The sequence below is a fragment of the Diceros bicornis genome, chromosome 1, assembly GCF_020826845.1.
Source record: "Diceros bicornis minor isolate mBicDic1 chromosome 1, mDicBic1.mat.cur, whole genome shotgun sequence".
Lineage (NCBI taxonomy): Eukaryota > Metazoa > Chordata > Mammalia > Perissodactyla > Rhinocerotidae > Diceros > Diceros bicornis.
Window position 1 is genome coordinate 74,826,260 of NC_080740.1, and position 21,242 is coordinate 74,847,501.

At 37.2% G+C, this 21,242-nt stretch overlaps 1 protein-coding gene across 3 annotated transcripts in view; it reads right to left on the minus strand.

The window, feature by feature from the left end:
- Window positions 1–21,242, minus strand: part of RNF145 (ring finger protein 145) — a 52,959-nt gene that overhangs the window by 19,718 nt on the left and 11,999 nt on the right. For all 3 annotated transcript variants that reach the window (XM_058544999.1, XM_058544987.1, XM_058544991.1), the window contains 3 exons: window positions 19,497–19,605; window positions 8,542–8,633; window positions 1,381–1,616 (listed from right to left, as the gene is read on the minus strand). In XM_058544999.1, coding sequence (XP_058400982.1) covers window positions 1,381–1,616; window positions 8,542–8,633; window positions 19,497–19,605 — 437 coding nt within the window. The remainder of the gene's footprint in view (window positions 1–1,380; window positions 1,617–8,541; window positions 8,634–19,496; window positions 19,606–21,242) is intronic.

The following is a 21,242-nucleotide window of genomic DNA, read 5'->3' on the forward strand; positions in this document are numbered from 1 at the left end:
CCAACTCTTTCCAGGTCATGAATTTCATAACCTACAATTTATTTTCAACTATAACACCTAGTGATGCACGAACCTATGGCAACCAAGAGGGTAAATATGACATTGAAAAATGGAGGCTTTGTCCTTAACAGTGATTAATTAAACAGTATCCAATTAATATTTACTGAATATCTACTGTTTCTTACAAACCAGGACAGCTCCACAGACTGAATTCAAAGACATACATATCTTACATTAAAATTGTCATTCTTACTCTGAAGACAACCACAACCCTTCCCCATGAAGCAGCTCTTCATTGAGAGTGGGAAAATAACTTCCTCTTCTTTGGAAGACCTACTTTCAGGAAAATCGCCCAAGTTAATTGTTATGTAAGATGAAGAAAGAAGGCAGAAGTAGGCCAAGGCCAAGGCCAAGAGCTTAGGGAAATTTTTCTGGGAAATCTGCCCCTTGGGCCACAACAGCAGCAAAAACCCTCTTCACTTAGTAGTATCCGTTTGGTCAACCTGAGAGCTTCCTGCACCTTAACTGCACGTACACAGTCAAGAGGTGGAAGAGGATGCGCGTGTTGACGCTCTCTTTATGTACCAATGTCAGTTTTAAGATCTGTCTTACATGCTAAAACTTACTGAAACTTATCAATTACATCAAGTAGAAATATTTATCTCCTCGATATCTGTTGTTTGTGTCTGGGAATAATCTGTTTTAGAGCAAAGGCTGAAAAAAGTAGGAGAGAGAGAAGTACGTTATGTTGGCAAAACCAGTTCAAGCACTACATCTAAATGAAATTCATCATATTATAGCCCACAACTGTCTAACTTCTCAATTTAAATAAATTAGGCAAACATAGAGAAAAAACTAGTCACAGTAGGACTATATAATCAGGAAAAAACCAGGACTGGATCTCTAGGTATTCAATTCTGTATTATTTTTGCCTTCGTTGTAACAGTTAACACATACTGAATGAACATCGTCTGCCTGGCGCTGAACTCATTTAAGCCTCACAGCAACCCTCTCAGCTAAGCACCACTGTTATTAGCTCCATTTTACAGATAAGTGAACTTAAGTGACTATCCCCAGATTACACTGGGGATAGATTACACTGGGATAGATTTACTCTGACACAGCTAGTAAACAGCAGTGTCAGAGTAAAACCCCAGACAGTCTGCTTCCAGACAATCATTTCACTTCACTACCTCTCAACAGAACTTCATAATAATGAATCTCAGATGCTCCTAATTGGGTTGAAAATAGTTGCTATTTTGAAACTGTCAAACAGAATGTTACCATGACCATGACTGTGAAATAAAAGGGAACGAAATCTCTAATATACTTAATATTTACATAGAATTTTATCTACCTGTGTGTGATTGTCAGTCTTACCTGAACCAATTCTCTGTATGCAGACTTGGCAAGATTGTAAGGTACTAAAAGATTAGACCCAAGAAAATAGAGAACTTCCAATCCAGTAAAAATCATGGCAAATTTGTTGATGATAACAATTGTCTCCAGAGGAACAAGGCAGAGTCGTGCTAGCAGAGGAAGCATGTGAGCTGAAAAGAGCCAAATCTGCTTTGTTTTCATGACACAGGAGCATAAAGTACATACCACCAACTGACCTAAAATGGGAAAGAGAATGCATTTAATTTTGAGATTTGGTATCCACAAAATAAAAACAAAAAACAAGGATGATGACACAGCTTTTGAAGAAGTCTAATTAAGATCTCTTAGATAGTACTTTAAATCAACTTTTTTTTTTTTAAAGATTTTATTTATTTTTATTTTTTCCCCCCAAAGCCCCAGTAGATAGTTGTATGTCATAGCTGCACATCCTTCCAGTTGCTGCATGTGGGACTCAGCCTCAGGATGGACGGAGAAGTGGTGCCTCGATGCGCACCCGGGATCCGAACCCGGGCCACCAGCATCGCAGCGCACACACTTAACCACCAAGCCACAGGGCCGGCCCATAAATCAACTTTTAACTTCATCTGACCATAATTACACATTCACACGTTCTACGAATTTTTAGCACCAATTCCTGAGGACTGATTTGGAAAAAGCAACACAAATATCCACTGGTCTTCATCATATTCCAGATGGCATGTATAATATGGAGAAAGTTTTTAAAAATGTCTAATTCAATATTATAATAATTCAGTTACTACTGTTTATAAATAGCTCCTTTTACAAAGGTTCTCAATATTTAACTGTTCTGGTGTACAGCTGAAAGCATAAAATCCAAGAGATACAGTTATTTATCCAAGATCATGCTGCAACAAGATTTATTGTGAGGCTTTTTCATTGCCTTTCATTGCCTTTATAAGACACTGCAAGTGTTCCCAAATGACTCAATAATGAAAGTTATAACTGAAAAGTTTAAGAAATTCTTCTCACAGAGGATTATGCATCATCATTATAAAAAGTTAGAAAATACAGATAAGTAAAAAGTAAAAAAGCTCCATCTCTTATAATCCTATCACCAAAAGATAGCACTGTTAATATCTTGGGTCCATTAAATGAAGTACTGCATGTAAAGCCTTAGCATTGCATCTGAGACCTAACATGTTCTCAATAAACGTTAGCTATTTCATAGTATTTGTTGCGTTTTCAGATTTATTTTACACGTGAATATACACAAACGTTTTATATAAAGGTGATTATAATGTACATACTATTTTATAATCAGCTTTTTTCACTTAATACTCATTATGCATATATCTCTCCACAGTAGTAAATATATATATAGGTTTTTATTAAGTTGTATGGTATATTATACTGACTATATATGACATAATATTAGCATTTGGCTGTTTTGAAATATTTCACAATTATAAAATGCTTTGTTATGAATAAGCTTGTACATTTATGACATCCTTGTATAAACTACTTGGAGCATATTTCCTAATATTTTCTTAGACTAAATTCCTAAAAGTAGGATTACTGAGTCAGATAAAACATTTGTTAAGGCTTTTGACACACACTGTCGGATTGCCCTACAGAAACAAAACACCCATTGTACAAGGTGCCTATTTTCCCACTGACTACCCAACAGTGAAAATAATTTAAGAAAGGGAAGGGCAAGAAATATTTCCTAAGTTCTTTTTAATTTGTATTTTGTTGACTACCAGCAGCACTGATATTACCAGTAAGTATATAAAAACATTTGCAATTATTTGGTGAAATGCTTGTTCACATTCTTTGCCCATTCTTCTATTAGGATATGTAGCCTTCTACTGTTTGATCAATATATTAATCTCCTTTGTTATATGACTGTATTTTCCAAATGTGTCATTTGAATATTTTAATAACATTTTTCTCTTATAGTATAGAAGTTTTTATTGTAAACAGTCAAGCCTATTAACCTTTTCCTTAGTGGTTTCTACTTTGGTGACGTGGTTAATTACATGGCTCCCCCTACACAAGATTATACAAGTAATCACCTACATTTTCTTTTAGTAACCTTTAATTTAAAAGTTAATACATTGGGAATTTATTTCAGAATAAGATAAAAAGTAAGGATCTAAGTTTGTTTTTCCAGGCGTTTAGTCAGTTGTCTCAAAATTAGCTATTGGAATTATCCAATTCTTTTCTCAGTAATTTGAATGCCACTTTAGTATACTTCAAAATCTTTTGTATATTTGTGTCTGTGTCGTGACTTGTTAATTTTTTTTTTTAATGATGTGCTCTGATGACAGTACCACAGTGTTCCATATCACTGATTGGACAAGTCTCCTCTCATTGCTCCTTTCATAATTTCTTGGGAATTCTTGATCATGTTATCTTCCAGATTAATTTAAGAATCATTTAGTCAAATTTTCTTCCTTCTTGTCAGTGGAAAGCAATGTAATACTTTGAGATTTTTGTTCATGTTATTGTTAGAAGAATACAAAAATGGCAACCATTTTTACACAAGGCTCAACGTTTATTAACAATCTACTATGCTATAACACATGTGGTATTTTCTCCCACGAAGTATTAATTTTATCCTTTAAAGAAGTGATATTCAAATATTGTGAAAAACATTCATAAAGGCACAAAAAAGAGGAAAACTCATAATAATAAAACAAGAGGAGAGGCCACCAAGTGAGATATGTCAACAACACTTTGGAGGATAGAAAACAAAGAGATATGAGGCAGCTAACTGTGGTTTTAGCCAGGCCAAGGCCACTCTTTTCCCCACCCTGGGAGGAAGACTGAATTTGCTCTCTGGAGAGGCTGAAACAGACTCCTGGTCACCAGGCACAGCCCAGGGCAGAGGTGAGGTGCCCAGAGGAAAAGAGGGGATTAAAATGAAAGTCTCTACCCCGAAAGACTCGATCTCCCTAGACCTCTAAACACTGCTGCCATACTTAGTGCCACCCAGTTCCAGTCACTGACACTGGCCTCCGCTATGGGGACAGAAAGATTCCTCTTTAGGGAAACTGACCAAATTCAAGTGAAAAGATCTACAAATACTCACACTTAGGGGCCCCCCTAAAACAGCCAGTCCCATCTGAACACCAACTGTGAAACAAATCAGCTGGTAAATCCTGAAGAGATTCCAATCCACAACTTAATAACTCACATTAATACAAATGATCAGTCAAGGACTCCCAGATATTTAAGTAAAATTTACGATTTAATCAGCCTCAGATGAGACCTAGGAATGATTATTTATAATTCTTTATTTAACATAACCAGATGATTCTAATCCAAGCTTGAGAAACACTGCTGTCCCATGAAAGACAAAGACCAAAACAAACAGAAAAAGGATCTCAGAGGAAATGGAGAAAATGCAAAAAGAAAGCTTCAAAGAAATAATATATCTAAGAAATAAAAAAGACTGTCATGATACAAAGAAGCATTCAATGAAAACAAAGTTCTGGATATTAAAAATATTTAACAAAAAAATACAGTAAAAAGGTTGGAAGATAAAGCTGGGAAATATCAGAAAGTCAAAGAAAAAAAAAAAAGAGAGAGAGAGAGACAGAAAAGGGAAATAGAACAGTAAGAAAGTTAGGGGGTCAATGTAGGAGGAACCTTATCCAATTAACAGGATTTCCAGAAAGGGACAAAAGAGAAAACAGCAGGGAAGAAATTATCATGAGTTGAAAGAAGAGATTTCTGGGGAATGATACCTGAGAGGGGAGATGAGTGGTACAGGAGAGAGCCAATTTTCATCATAAAATTGTGGTATTTGACTTTTAAAAATAAGTTATTTCTTTGATTAAAAATTTAGCTAAAATCCTGAAAGAAATAAAGTGCTTGGAGGAAATGCTTTAGTACTAGAATGATTTGAAATTTTCCCTCTGGTATATCTTCCTTTCACTACCCTTGGCTATGATATTTAAATTTCCTTGTTCAGCATGATGTAAACTTCCTCTAAGCTCTGAAAATTCCCGTTAAGTCTACGCCAGCACATTCAGTGCTCAGCTCTAGGGTTACAGGCTTCATTTATCTTTTCTCATAGAAGAATATGAGTCATATGCTATGATTCTCTTTAAGAGAAGACTAGTTCTATTTAAGGGAAAGAAGGAAGGAGTCATAATGTTAGTAAAAATCTCTCCCATAGCTCCAAAAGACTAGGAAGTTGTTCAATTCTATGTGCGTATTCCAACTGGTAATTCTGAATAAATTGAAATCACAATGTACTCTTGGATTTCAGGATTCCACTACTAGAAATATCTCCAAGAAGTGTGCAACTCTAAGAAATGATGACATATCCAAATTACTTAGCTTTTTATTAAAAGTTCATTAGTGAAACAGAAGAAAAGGAGTAGAAAGTTACCTTAAAATCAAAGTCAGAAGAAAACACACTACTTAATAGTTTATGGATTTTGTGTTATCTCCAATTCGTTGAATCTTAGTCCAGTAAACAGACTATCATAGCCATTGACAGGAAAAATTTAAGGAAATATGTTTCAGATTTATACTAAATTGCATTCATCATAGAATAAGAGAATACCTTACAAGCTTTCTAACCTAGCAAGTATTTTCATACTTAAATATTACCATTACTGAATACACTAACTCATAGGATATAGTCATAAAGCAAGATTATTTTTGTTTCCTACTATCTTTTAAAATCCACTCTGTGAACATCAGTGTTCTGCTGCTCCTAAAGCAAATCCCATAACTTTTCTAATCTAGCTTAGGTTACAGTCTCAATCTAATAATAACCAAACTTTGAAACTGATTTACAGTTGAGGCTTTTCCCTTACTCTAGCTTAGGCCTCCTATGGGACTACAGACAGAAAACCTGCAATTGAAAGGGGATAGAGAGGTTATGGTAGGCTTCTTCCTCTTTCTTTGCACCATGTCCCCCTCTTCCTGACTTATCCAGGATTGAAGCGGGTACAGAATGAGAGGGAGGGAAGTAGGAAATTCTCACTCAACTGTACTCTTACAATAATATGGTGTTGGTGCTCCCGGGAGTTGGGGTATATAAAGTTGATCTCCTTTCTCCTGGGCATTTTTATGAATTCCTCTGAGATTGTTCCCATCACTGTGGATCTCTCAACTTTAGTACCCCTGGTGCTTGTTATGTACCCTCCTCTGGCTGTTTCTGGTTATTTCCTCAGCTCCTGGGATTCTAGAAGTTCATTTCCTGTTGGAGCCTTATCATCGTTAGGTCCTTCCATCCTTTTGGAAGGACCTAAGAAAATCCCATAGGCTCTTGGGGCCCCATCTAGTCCATAGGAAAATAACATCCTTTTTCTATACAGATTAAATACAGGAGAATCCCACAAGACCTTTTTACTCCACAGTCAGAAAACTCAACAGCCAGACAGTCCACTGTTGGCCTGCATATAAGATTAAAATTATAATATAAGTCACATATGTAATGTAAAATTATAAAAAGGAAAAAAAAAAATCAGGAGAAATTAACAATTTATTTTAGTTAACCTAATATATCTCAAATATTACCATAGAGACATTCAATCTATATCAAAAAACTAACATGCAGGGCTGGCCCGTGGCATAGTGGTTAAGTTCGGCGCACTCCACTTCAGTGGCCCAGGTTCATGGGTTCGGATCCCAGGCACAGACCTACACCACTCATCAGCCATCCTGTGGTGGCGACCCACAAACAAAAAAGTAGAGGAAGTCTGGCACAGATGTTAGCTCAGGGCTACTCTTCCTCAAGCAAAAAAAAGAAGACTGGCAACAGATATTAGCTCAGAGTGAATCCTCCTTAGCAAAAAAAAAAACCACTAACGTTACATTTTACATCCTTTTTGGTACTAAGTCTTAGAAACAGGGTGTGTGTTTTATACTTACAGCATATCTTAATATGGACTAGTCACATTTCAAGTGCTCAAGAGCCACACGTAGCTAGTTTTGGATGGTGCAGCTTTAGATTTTGCAGGTCTGGGTCAGACACCAGTCCATAATATCCCCCCTAAGCCACAGAAGACACGTGACTCTCCAAATGGTCCACTGCTGAATTCTCTAGATGTGAAGGGCTGGGGAGGTATCAGAGAGAACACAACTCTCTCTAAAGAAATCCTCCTTCGATCTCCAACATTCAACCTTTTAACACTCTCTACATGGGTGAGTTTAAAGAGTCACAAAACAGGTCTCCTCTCACTTCCTGTTTTGCAACTCTGGCATAGTTGGGTCTGGTATGTCACTTTGGACTGTATCTATATGGTTTTGAGGTCTTAACCAGCAATTTTTTGTGTGTGCGAGGAAGATCAGCCCTGAGCTAACATCCATGCCAATCCTCCTCTTTTTTTGCTAAGACTGGCCCTAAGCTAACATCCGTGTCGATCTTCCTCCACTTTATGTGGGATGCGGCCACAGCATGGCCTGACAAGCGGTGCATCGATGCGCGCCCGGGATCCGAACTCAGGCCACCAGCAGCAGAGCACGCGCACCTAACCGCTATGCCACGGGGCTGGCCCCAGCACTTCTATTTTTAACATCCTGCTACCTGGTTTCATATCCATGGGTTCTGCCATCCATGGGTTCAACCAACCACGGATCAAAAGGCCTATGATGGATGCGTCTGTACTCAACTTGTACAGACTTTTTTCCTTGTCATTATTCCCTAAACAATATAGTGTAACAAATATTTATATAGCATTTACATTGTATTAGGTATTATAAGTAATCTAGAGATGATTTAAAGTATAAGGGAGGATGGGCATAGGTTACATGCAAATATTACACCATTCCATATACGAGACTTGAGCATCACAAATTCTGGTACCCACAGGTGTCCTGGAACCAATCAGTCTTAATACCGAGGGACAAATATAATAATTAGCTTTATTTAAAAATTAATCTTCCCAAATCCTTAAAATACTCTTAAAAAACACAAAAAAACCCAAGCAACTATAGGCTATGTATGACTATAAATATGTAAAATAAGAAAAACCTACGCATGGGGAAAAAAAGACTGAGAAAATACAACATTTAACAACGGCTGTATTTTGAAAGAGTCACCATGAATAACTTGAAGTTTTCCAATTATTTTTTGTAGTAAGTATGCACCAATTTTATAAGATAGTAAGACTGGTTGGTTCCTACCTATACTTTTAATTCTTTTATAATACTTACCTATTAAGGCTGTAGTAAACCGATTCATGGAGAGAGGTTCTAAATACATTGGTCCTTCATAGGCGGACTCCAGTTCACTCCTAACGTAGTCTCTAAATAAGTAAATAATAAGAATGTATTAGATACATTCCAAGCACATATAGGAGAGAGAACCAGCTACAAGTATTCTTATAAAAAGCATATTATGTTAATAACAACTCTCTCCACACCTACACTGAGGAAAAATTTAGATATAAAGAATTATACAGAGGGACCGCCCAGTGGCACAGTGGTTAGGCACACGCACTCCACCGCGGCGGCCCAGGGCTCGCAGGTTTGGATCCCGGGTGCCCACCGACGCACTGCTTATTAAGCCATGCTGTGGCAGCATCCCATATAAAGTAGAGGAAGATGGGCACAGAAGTTAGCTCAGGGCCAGCCTTCCTCAAGAAAAAAGGGGAGGACTGGCATCAGATGTTAGCTCAGGGCTAGTCTTCCTCACAAGAAAAAAAAAAAAGAACTATATAGAGATGGCCTTCATCTCCTTCTTCCACGCACCTGAAACAGAACTTACTGAAACTGAATTTTATGATGCAGAGAAGACAACCAAAGCTCCACTCTGTGGATTTTCTTTCTTCCGATGGCCTATGCATAGTAAAAAGCCAGTTGAGATGCCATCTCTCAACCTTACCACTTAACTTATAATATCTAGTAATATTACATTAAATTTCCCCTCTTTTGGCTCTCTTCCCCCAACCCTCTCATCTTATTTTCCCCAAAATTTTGTCCTCAATTATAGTTAATTAGTTACAGGTGAAATCACAAACTAGTTAGAAAACTGGCTCATAGCAGGACAATCCTTAAAAATTGTCACTTTCAACTCTATAGGGAATCCATAATTAGAATTATAATATTTAAATAGGCTACAAATTTATTTTGAAACAAATTTTAAATCAAATATTCCTTTTTAATTCATTTAACCCGTGATTACTGAGACATAACAAGATTTAAATAGGAGCCAAAGAGCCTTTACACACTGAGAAAACAGAACTTTTAGGGCATAACCAGGAGGCACAGAAAGAATAATTTAATAATTACCAGTAAATTAAGTGGTAACACTAAAAGATGGTTGTCTTAAGTTCTTTTGTCATCAAAGTAGAGAAATTCGTGTAAAAAACTTCCCCCTAGGGGGCCAGCGCCGTGGCCTAGTGATTAAGTTTGGCATGCTCCACTTTGGCAGCCCAGGGTTCAGTTCCCAGGCGCAGGCCTACACCACTCGTCGGTGACCATGCTGTGGCAGCCAACACAAAAAACAGAGGAAGACCGGCACAGATGTCAGCTCAGGGCAAATCCTGCTCAAGCAAAAAGAGGAAGATTGGCAACAGATGTTAGCTCAGGGCAAATCTTCCTCAGCCAAAAAAATAAAAAATAAAAAACTTCTCCCTCTTTCTTCAACTGTTGAATGCTTTATTCATTGTATTTTAAAACAGTCTGAATGTTTCATGTATTTCTCAACAAACTCATATGGCTGTGTTTACTTTTTCTATGAAATTACTTCCTATTAGGCAATCAAGTTGAATTCCTTTAGCTTAGCATAGCCAAACAAGAAATGACCCTTACATAACCAGCAAGGAAAGTATTGCCAAAAATCAAAATTAAAAACTAAAATAAATTTTTTTTTGGAAATGGGAGCAATTTGGGGAATAATTATAAAAATCAATGACTGACTACCTTCAAGGGTGATTTAGCAATTCTCTTCTATCACTCACTCTATGATACTATTTAACAAATAATGTATTAATAGTCTCTTTCTACATAAAGAGAAAGCCAAATTCTCAAGAGGGATACTTTTAATGCAGTAGCTGTCAACCAGGGGTGATTATGCCCCTAAGGGGACATTGTGCAATATCTAGAGACATTTTTAGTTGTCATAACTTGGAAGGTGTAGGCAGGTGCTACTGGCACCTAGGCCAAGAGGCTATCATAACATTCTCCAGTGCACAAGACAGCCCCCACAACAAAGAATTATCCAGTCCAGAAAGTCAGTGGTAATGCTACACATGCAAATTACATAGTATAAATATCTGATTACTAGATTACTATAAGTAACCATCAATGTAATTTATATTTTATACAGTTTTAGGATAGAAAGCTAAAGAATTGAGAGAAATTATGAAGCTTAAAATAAAATACACATACAAATACCACTTATATTTACAAAGTCTTTGAAAATGCTATTAAAGAAATAAATTTATATTTAAAAGAGATATGACTCCCAGTACTACCTAGGCTTCTAAAGCCAAATAATTTCTTTTTGGCCATAGCATAGCCCTCTCCAATAGACGCAGTTTAAAAAGAGGCCAGGGCAAACTCATAAGGACAGAAAGCAGATTGTTGCTTGCCAGGGGCTGAGAGGCAGGGAAATGGAAATGAAAATGACCATTTAGGCGGTACTGGGTTTTACTTTGGGGTGATGAAAATGTTTTGGAATTAGATAATGGTGATGGTTGTACAACATTACGAATGTACTATATGCCACTGAACTGTTCACTCTAAAAGGTTAATTTTATGTATGTGAATTTCACCTCAATAAAAAAGGGAAGGGGGCCTACAAAAGCACTATCCCAAAGGGGAAAAGCCAAAAGGTCTCAGTCTCCTGGAGCTCTCCCATAGCGAGGGGCGAGGGGAGGAGACTGTAGAATTGGATTCCCTGTCATGTTTTCTTTCTCGTTTGCTTTTTTCATCATATTACTGATGTTTTATAACATATTTCAGCAAACAATGTTATTCTAGAATTTCTTATTGCTGAGACACACATTATTTCCTAGCCTACTTTAGTTTACTCTCTTTTTTAAAACTTCTTTGTCTTTCTTTAGTCTCCTACTTTAAACTCTAATTTCACATAACAAAACTTCTAAGGAACATTCTCTATATAACATTCTCTTTACTTTTTCTTTAACTCAAAAAGAATTTACTGTACATATAATATGTTACCAGCACACTGCCAGGCTCCGGGAATACTGCAGTAGACAAGAAAAACATAGTCCCTATCAGCATAAAGCTTACAAACCAGAAGGGGAGACAGACATTGAACAAATACTTATCCTAACAATTATTTAATTACAATTGTGATAAATACTATAAGAAAAAATATAGAATGCTGTCAAGGTTTTTTAAAGTTTTTAAAAAGATTTTAGTTTTAAGTTCATAGCTCTATTTAAAAATTGTACCTTTTATCTTCACTTCTAGATTCTTACTTTTTCATTTAGCTAGTTCTTTCTGCCTTTCACTCGTTTTACATATCATTTATTTTACCTCTCATTCTGTTGTATAGGGTTATCATAAAAAGTTTCTAAACTATTTCCTTTTCTTTTATCCTACCCTATGTTCTTTCGAGCTTTTTTTAAAGCTCCTCTTAAATGTCTAATCTTTTTTAGCTCTTTCTCACTCTCCATATTTCATTACTTTGTGATTTGCTGTGATTACAGGACACTAAGGAAGGTCTGCATTCCAGAAGAATAATCAACCTTTAGGCCATAATGACAACACCCTGATGTTAAGGAGTTCCCTCCCATTAGCCCTCTCATTATGTCGTCCTCTAGGACCCTAGGAATAGCTCTCCTTCAATGCTGTAACCTCCCCCTTACTGTCCAACCTGATGCACTGGATCAATCATCCGACCACAGAAATTAACATTTTCCCTAGACCCTCTCTCCTTTGCTCAACTCCGTCTCTCAGGACAATCCTTCACAACTGTTTGGCTGACTCACCAATAAGCCCCATCTCAGTAAAGACAGCTAGGCCCAGAAAGCCTGCAGTCCCTCTTTGGGCCAGCTGAGGTTGGCTTGCCAGAGCCAGGGCAGTGGCTTTGGTGAGGGCTAAACTACTAGTCTTGCCAAGCAGCCACTACTGAGCTGTCTCTTCTGAAAGAGGAATCTGGGCACTGGATCCCAACTACACAAGAACTGAAATAAGAATCAATGTTAACAAAGATCTCTATATCTAAGTTATGTACAACTTGAGGGCATCTCATGCTGGCAATGAAAACTCTTGGTTACTCAGTCTCAACAGAGTGGTCATTTACAACACAAAAAAAACAGGGCAGTAAGCCTAAATAAGAAGGATCCAGAGAAGGAACTATCCAAAATTCCATGAATCATTTTAGGCCAAAAATTAGCCTGAGGCAAGAGCCATGAAATTCTAATTTTTAACAGAATTTTATAACTATTTTAAGACCAAATCAGGTGAGATGTTCAAAAGCAGTATTACAATTTTTCAGTTTAGAAGATTTAAATGGTAAGATGTATTAAGTTGGTCAGAAGCAAGAATTTCTGCCTTCTACTTGAAACTGAATAAAATCTTTCCTTGTTTTTTTTTTGTGAGGAAGATCAGCCCTGAGCTAACATCCATGCTAATCCTCCTCTTTTTGCTGAGGAAGACCGGCCCTGAGCTAACATCTATTGCCAATCCTCCTTTTTTTTTTTCCCCCAAAGCCCCAGTAGATAGTTGTATGTCATAGCTGCACATCCTTCTAGTTGCTGTATGTGGGACGCGGCCTCAGCATGGCCGGAGAAGCGGTGCGTCGGTGCGCACCCAGGATCCAAAGCCGGGCGGCCAGCAGCGGAGCTCGCACACCTAACCGCTAAGCCACAGGGCCGGCCCAAAATCTTTCCTTCTTTTTTTTAACATTTTTTTTTTTAAACTTTATTTATTTCCCCCCCAAAGCCCCAGTAGATAGTTGTATGTCATAGTTCCACATTCTTCTAGTTGCTGTATATGGGACTCGGCCTCAGCATGGCCGGAGAAGCGGTACATTGGTGTGCGCCCGGGATCCGAACCCGGGCCACCAGCAGCGGAGCGCGCACACTTAACCGCTAAGCCACGGGGCCGGCCCCAAAATCTTTCCTTCTTAAACTTCTTTCTTCACTTGTGCAATTTGTGCAAGGCTGACAATCAACTCTGAGCACTAATAAACTAAACACTTTGAAAAATCTACTTCTCTAGTCCCCTATGGTAGCCTATTCTCCTTCAACTGAAACTGTTTTGGGACATAAGGAACGTATAAGATGTATGAAAAGGGCCTCAAGGATAGCTTGCAATTGGAAAAATTCTTGCTATAAAAAGAAGCATACAAAGTTATAAAAAATAAATAACAACAATAAAACCTAGAAGCTTACCAATTCACCAACTGATTAAAGCCCTTTACTTATAACAGTCTCTTAAACAACCTGACTGTGTCACTGAACAGCCTAGGAACAGTATGTACGTTTTGGCCACTTACAGCTTTCAAAGTTAATTCCAAAGAAATCTAATGTACTTTTACACAGAATGAAGTGGCGAGCCCTCCAAGTTATCTTTTGCAATATGTACAAACAAAAGACACTGCTCAATTTAAGGTATCCCAGATACTGAGATGTTCAAACACCCGGATTTGAGTACCTCCTGCACCCTAAGCATGGTGCTAGCAATTGAATAGTTCATTTACCCAGGGTTTAATTATGTAAATCGTCTCTGCCACCTTCTTTCTCTCTTCAGTTTCTTTCTGACTCCCTACTAAATACTTAGTGCCTGCATCTGATAATGTTCAAAAGAAAACATATCAAACACTGAAATGGGTCAATTTTATTCCTGTCAGAGTTAAAAGCTGAGTAGATAATGATAAAATTTATTTTAACAATTCCTTTATCTAATAGCAGTGGTTCTCAACTGAGGAATATTTTGTTCCCCAGGAGACAAAAATGGACAATTAGGGACACTTTTTGGTTTCACAACTGCTGGGGGGGGGGGCGAGGAGGTGGCGGTGGCAGGCAGTACTCTGCAATCTAGTGAGTAGAGGCAGGGTGTTGTTAGCATCCTATAATGCACAGGACCGCCCCCACACAAGCAAAGAATGACCAGGTCCCAGATGCTAATAGTCTCGAAATAGAGAAATCCTAAACTACAGCCTTGAATTATACAAACTTTCATAAAACGGAGAACTAGTTATCTGTATTTTACACATAACTAACACTTGGGAAAGCTTTACATTTGAAACCATACTTACATACCCAAGACCAGGATGGAAAAGAGTATACTTTCATTTTCTGAAACCCATCAACTCTTAATCCAAGTCATACACATACAAAATTGATATACTGGTTCATAAATCTAACAATAAAACAAGGAATTTAAGAATACTGGAGTTTAAAAATTTTAGAGAAAAACACAACTGTGGATGTAAACCATGACCATATCCTCACAGAAATGGTCATTGTCAGTTGTAGTTTTCTTTTTTTCCCCATAGTTCTAGAGAACTTCAATTTTAAGTAAGATTGGAAATGGAAAATACATTCCTTACATTCACTCAAAATAAAAAGCATAGTTTAGTAATTTTAAGAAATAAAAAACTTGACAATTATCAAATTCTAATGAGTTCAATTAGAATATCAAATGTTCATACTAGACCAACTGAGGCCATGGATTTTCTAAGGTTTAATTCTTCTGAACTGCAAGCTATATACATTCTATAGACACATTCTAAACGAGTTTCTATTCACTGAAGGATAATCAGCTTCATTATGTGAGTATATGTATTAAGGGAAAAGAGAGATCCAGTTTTTCAAGAATTTATGAAATTTTCAATTTAAGAAATTAATATTTGCAAATGTCTTTTTCTATAGCCAGTTTTTGAAGTGCCAAATGAATTATTTAAGTTATCCAAGCATTGATTCTCCTTCTCAGGCCCATACTACATTCTGCCTTGCTATAACTAGACTGGAATGAATGGCGGAAAATATTTGTAAATCATATTACTGGTAAGAGCCTTGTATGTAGAACATAAAAAGATTGCCTACAACTCAACAAAGAGAAAGACAAATAAGCCAATTAAATAATGGCAAAAGATCAGAATAAATGTTTCTCCAAAGATTTACAAATGGTTAATGAACACATGAAAAGATGCTCAACATCATTAGCCATCAGAGAAATGCAAATCAAAACCACAATGTAATATCACTTCATACTCACTATGATGGCTATACTTTTTTAAAAAGGCAGATATAAATAAGTGCTGACAAGAAAATGGAGAAATTGGAACTCTCATACACTGCTGGTGGCAATGTAAAATAGTGCAGCCACTTTAGAAAATAGTCTGGCAGTTCCTCAAAAGGTTAAACATAGATACGATATGATCCAGCAATTCCACTCCAAGGTATATGCCCAAGAAAAAAAGAGTGTGCCCACACAAAAACCATGAATATTCATAGCATTATTCATAATAGCCAAAAAGTGGAAACAAATTGTTCATCAATAGATGAACGGATAAATAAAATGTGGTATATTCATATAACAGAATTATGATTTGGACAGAAAAATAAAATACTGATACATGCTACGACATGGATGAACCGTGAAAGCATGCTAAGGAAAGAACTCGGGCACAAAGGACCACATACTGTACAAATCAATGTATATGAAATGTCCAGAATAGGCCAATCCATAGTGACAGAAAATACACTTGACAGTTGCCTAGGACTGGAGGGGAAGGCGAATGGTGGGAAATGGAGAGTGCCTGCTCATGGCTATGGGGCTTCTTTCTGGAGTGATGAAAATGTTCTAAAATCGATTGTGGTGATGGTTTGCACAATTCTGTGAATGTAATAAAAACCACTGAGCTGTACACTTTAAATAGGTTTGTGACTTACATCTCAATAAAGCTATAATTTTTAAAGAAGAAAGTTATGAAGCTGCCTCATGAAATCTGAACCATTATGTTTCTTAAAACTAAAAACTTCAACCTTAATATTTTATAAATGTGACATGCTCAAGCCTCAATATTTATTAAATGTAACAAGTTATGAATAATTCAAGGATAACACATCTTTCCTAACCTTCTGTGAGAAAGCACAATTAGTGTAAATTATACTAAGAGGACAAATACTAAAATATGCCATATCTTGAAATTGGTTAGTTTAATATCAAAACTAACTCCCTAAGATGGGCATTATCTTACTTTACAGTTTCAAAGAAACGATTTGCCAAGGTAACATATGTACTAAGTAAGGAAACTATTTCATACACAGTCTGATTCTAAAACTAATTTTCTTTCCACTATCCATGCTGCCTCCCTATAGGGGACCGAACGAGGAATCAGAAAACCTGGACTCAAGTCAAAGTCTGGGACTGTCCCTTCCTAGCTGTTTGCCCACTTTATATTTTTCATCAGTAAATCTGAAAGGATTATAATAAGGATCAAAATGAAATAAAACGTGGAATGTTTTTGCACACTGTAAAATGTTATTACAATTCTTTTTACTGTTTAAAATAAGTCTGAATTTTCTATTAATGAAAACAAACTTTAAACATTAGAAAAAACATTCCCATAGACTAAAAAGTTGAAATTGCCACAAGAAAAATAGTCAGAAAGAAGCTTTTCTTTACCTCTGATACTGTTAGGGTCCCTTTATCCTTACATAACCGAATTTGACCTTTCTAGAAAAACCTGGATGGTAACACTATAGATAAAAATAGAGCTACATTGTGTCAGCCATTACTACACCACTACACCACATGGAAACTGAAATACCATGAGGGAAAGGGCAGGTTCACTGTTTTTTTACCCAAAATTATAATAACTATAAAAGTAACAATTTTAATAGCCCTATCTTGAACTTTGAGATTTCTCTGATTGCTCATCAAAATTCTATCAACTCTAAGAGCTATTATTATATTAGCTATTCCATGGACTACTCTGCCATTTAAAAAATCATTTTTTAAAGACTAATAACACAGGAAAACAATCACAAAACACTGCTGCACAATAAAAACAAGACGTAAGAATGTTACCTACAATTCACTGAGCACTTGTGTCAGAAATTGTGCTAAAGGCTTTACGTGCTTCTACCTTACTGAATCTTTACAAATAACCCCTGAAGATATTACCAACATTTTACAGGTGAGGAAACTGAGACGCATCTTTCTGGTGAGTGACACTAAGGTTAAAGAGCAATAAATAAGCAGCACGGAATTTGAACCTATCCAATCACCCGTCCATTTATCCAAAAGATATGGCACTCTTAGCTGCCCAGGCACTCATTTACACACTAAAACGGTGACTCAGGAGTCCATACCCTAACTACTGAATTATACTCTACAAACACAATTTTTGTTTAAAAATGAATAAATCAAGATAGGCAAACATCTCCACCTTGAGCTTGAGCTGTGATTCAGAGGTGTCAGGGTTTGGGGCTGGTGGTACTGGAACAGAAAGAATAGCATGTTGTCTGTGTCGGTACTGGCCCTTGGGCTCCTGGTCTAAGCTCTACGGAGAAAGATGCTACAGGAAAAGGCTGAAGTTGTTCCCAGGAAGGATTCTAAGACCCAGGCACGTACTTGTGTGACACAAAATTAGAAAAGTCATTGTCTCCACTTTAGAGTAAAACACAGCTTGATTTTGAAACACCGTGAGGATTACAAGAAATGCCACACTCCTCTGGCAGCTCCAGATTTTGAAACTTTGACATCCGACGACATACCCTGGGCAAGGACAGTGGCAGAAGTTAGAGTAAGACACCACCCTCCAGGCACCATTTTGAGCAGAGGAAATCAACCAGACAGGAACAGAGTGTTCTGGGAAACACTTTGGAGCCTCTGAGAAATAAGATGAAACATTAAGGAGGATGGAGGTCCTGCTTCAATACGAGGAGCCAAGAGTCAGTGACTGTTAGTTATTTTCACTCTTTCGTATCCACTGAAGTGGTGAAAACTGGAAGGTATTAAAAAACTGGAGGAAATAGACAGACTTTTAACAGGTCTATCTCAGGGTATAATTTGCTGATTGTTACTGCCTTTAAATTTCCTATATTTTCCAAAAACTGTCTACGGTGAACAGTATTATTTTATAATCGGGGGGAGGGGGTAGAAGGTTTTTAAAAAGTCAACCATTCAATTCTAGTAATATAAAAATGCTATTTCTGGGGGCCAGCCCGGTGGCACAGCGGTGAAGTGCACGCGCTCCGCTTCGGCGGCCCGGGTTTCGCAGGTTCAGATCCCGGGCACGTACTGATGTACTGCTTGTCAAGCCATGCCCTGGCGGTGTCCCATATAAAGTAGAGGAAGATGGGCACGGATGTTAGCCCAGGGCCAATCTTCGTCAACAAAAAGAGGAGGATTGCCTTTGGATGTTAGCTCAGGGCTGGTCTTCCTCAAAAAAAAAAAAAAAAAAAAGCTATTTCTAAGATTAAATTTCAAGCCTACACTGTGTTTCAGACCTCTAGGCAACTCTATCTTGTTACATATGCAACGTAACTGCCACTTTTCTTAGAATTGGGAACATATTTTATTATGGTTATGCATTTCAATCAAAACAAAAGACATTATATCCCCCAAGTTTATTCTACCCCATTACATTTACTGTGTGGCTTTTGGTTCACCTTATTTTAAAATTCTCTTCCAAAGTAGGAAGCTGATATTCACTGGCAGACCAGAGTCTTAAAATTTAGGACTAGCAAACCCAGGCAAACAGACAATATTGCTAAAGAGGCAGAAATTCTTAGCTCTGCAATTAACCTCATCAAATAATTTACATTAATCACCCACTATATACACGGTAGCGTCTTATGCTGATTCTGATGCATCATAACCTGACTTCCTAAAATGACGAAAGTAATCAAGTCCATAACTGTCAAAATGTTCCTATAGCCCATGTTTGGAACTTCTTTTCTTAGTTAGTATAGAAAAGCTCATGGGATGTTTGTAAACATAACCTTAAGGCTCATTTCATATTAAGATTGTTTTTAAAAGCAGATATAAGATTTGAGGCATAACCCCAGCTATGAATCCTGTATGATAATACTGATTCAGAAAACAAGTATCAAAGAAACTGTTTTGGATACCTACCAAAGCCTCAGCTTCTTAACAGTGTTCATGAAAAGTATTTTATTGGTAAAGGAAAACTTTAAATTTAGTGATACATTTCAAAAATGGGGTCACATTCTTACCTGGAGATTTGATGTCCAGCATAGAGGAGCAGGGCAGTCAAAAAATATAGGTAAAGCTGAACCAGATGCTGCCTGGGCAAGGTTAGTAGCACAACACTTAAGATATAACCTGTAGCAGAAATTAAGAGAGATATAAATAAAATACAATTCTAATTTAGTCTCTCAATTAATCACACTAACAAAAAGAGCTTGAATGGTACGGAAGAGTGTATTTAGGAGAAGGGGATTATCACAATGGGTATAGGGACCACTGCAATGGAATTCTGCAGTGGAGGAGAGAGATTGGACTCAACACTGAGCACAGCCTGGGCAAGTGGGAATTTACAGCCAAGGAGCAGGGTTGGGTCAGTGGAAGGAAAATAACTAAGAGGAAACATCAGGGGTAGGGGGAATTCTGGCTAAGCTGACCTAACAGGATTCTTGCCGAAGATGAAAACAAACAAAAAAAAGGGCTTGAAGTAAGTTACTCTCCAATTAGGCTTCAGCAACTTTGAGGTTTTTTACTTCACTACCAAAGTTACTTCACTACCAAAGTTAAGTTTAGCAGAGTAAAATCACTATGGATTTTTTTGTTGAAAATATAAAGCATTTTTTACTTCTTTTGTAAATTTTTCTACTTTATAATTGAATACATCACACAATGGTGCACAGGACTCCTCTCATCATCTACCTTTCTTTGATGTCTACCTATTTGTTCTACACCAATTCTCATTGTCTAGTCCCGGAGGAAGAACTGGGTATCTTAATGTCCCTCTTTAAGGCTGCCCCTTCCATTCGACTCAAGATCTTATTTTTCCAACTCCTAAAGACCCTCTACCTCCTACATCTTCAGTCATTCCCCTGACACCAGTCCTTACACCTCTCTTTTCAGAGGATGTGCAGGGCTCTTCCCCAATCTTGAAGAAAAACTTCTCTTCACACTAATTTTTCCTTTTCCTATTACCTATTTTTCTCATTCCACTGACAAATGTTATAAACTATCTGTACCGATGCCTATACTTTCTAATCATCTATTATTCTCTCTACCCTCTACAATCTAAAACCCTCTAAAAACCCCTTTGCCCTTCCACTCTACAGAAACTAAGAAGTCAACAATTACCTACTTGTCAAATCTAATGCATCCTGCTTGTCTGTGTCCCAGCATCTAAACCAACTACCCTCAAAACTGTTCTTCTTTGGCTCTGTGACATGGATTTCCTTTTACCCTCTAAATTCTCCCCTCCACATTGATTTCACCCTCTCAAATGAACATATGAAATTTAGTCCCTGAACAACTGCTTTTCTCTCTATAAACTATCTAGCTCAAAGAATCTATTTTGTTGCTTCAAATATATTGTTCCAAATGTATGTTAGCAACAAATAGTTACTGAGAACCTACTACATAAGCAAAAAACCTTAATCATTTCTTATTCTAAGTAGATGTCTCATAGCTCATGATGCCTGAGATATATTCCATTTAAATGTTCTCATACACAGTGAGTACAAACTGAGCTCTCTTCCTCCTCCAGTCACTTAACAACATAATTACGTGTAAAGTATATAACCCATAGGCATTCCTACACATGGAAGATCCAAAGAATAAAGAAATCACAGTCTAGTGAAAAAATAAATATGGACCAAAGTATGATACAATATTGCTGCTGTGATAAACAAACATTAGACAGGCTCTAGTTGATTAAGTCATTAAGTTTGAACTGGACCTCAGGGTGAATGACCTTTATCAGGCTAAGAAAAAGGGGAAACATT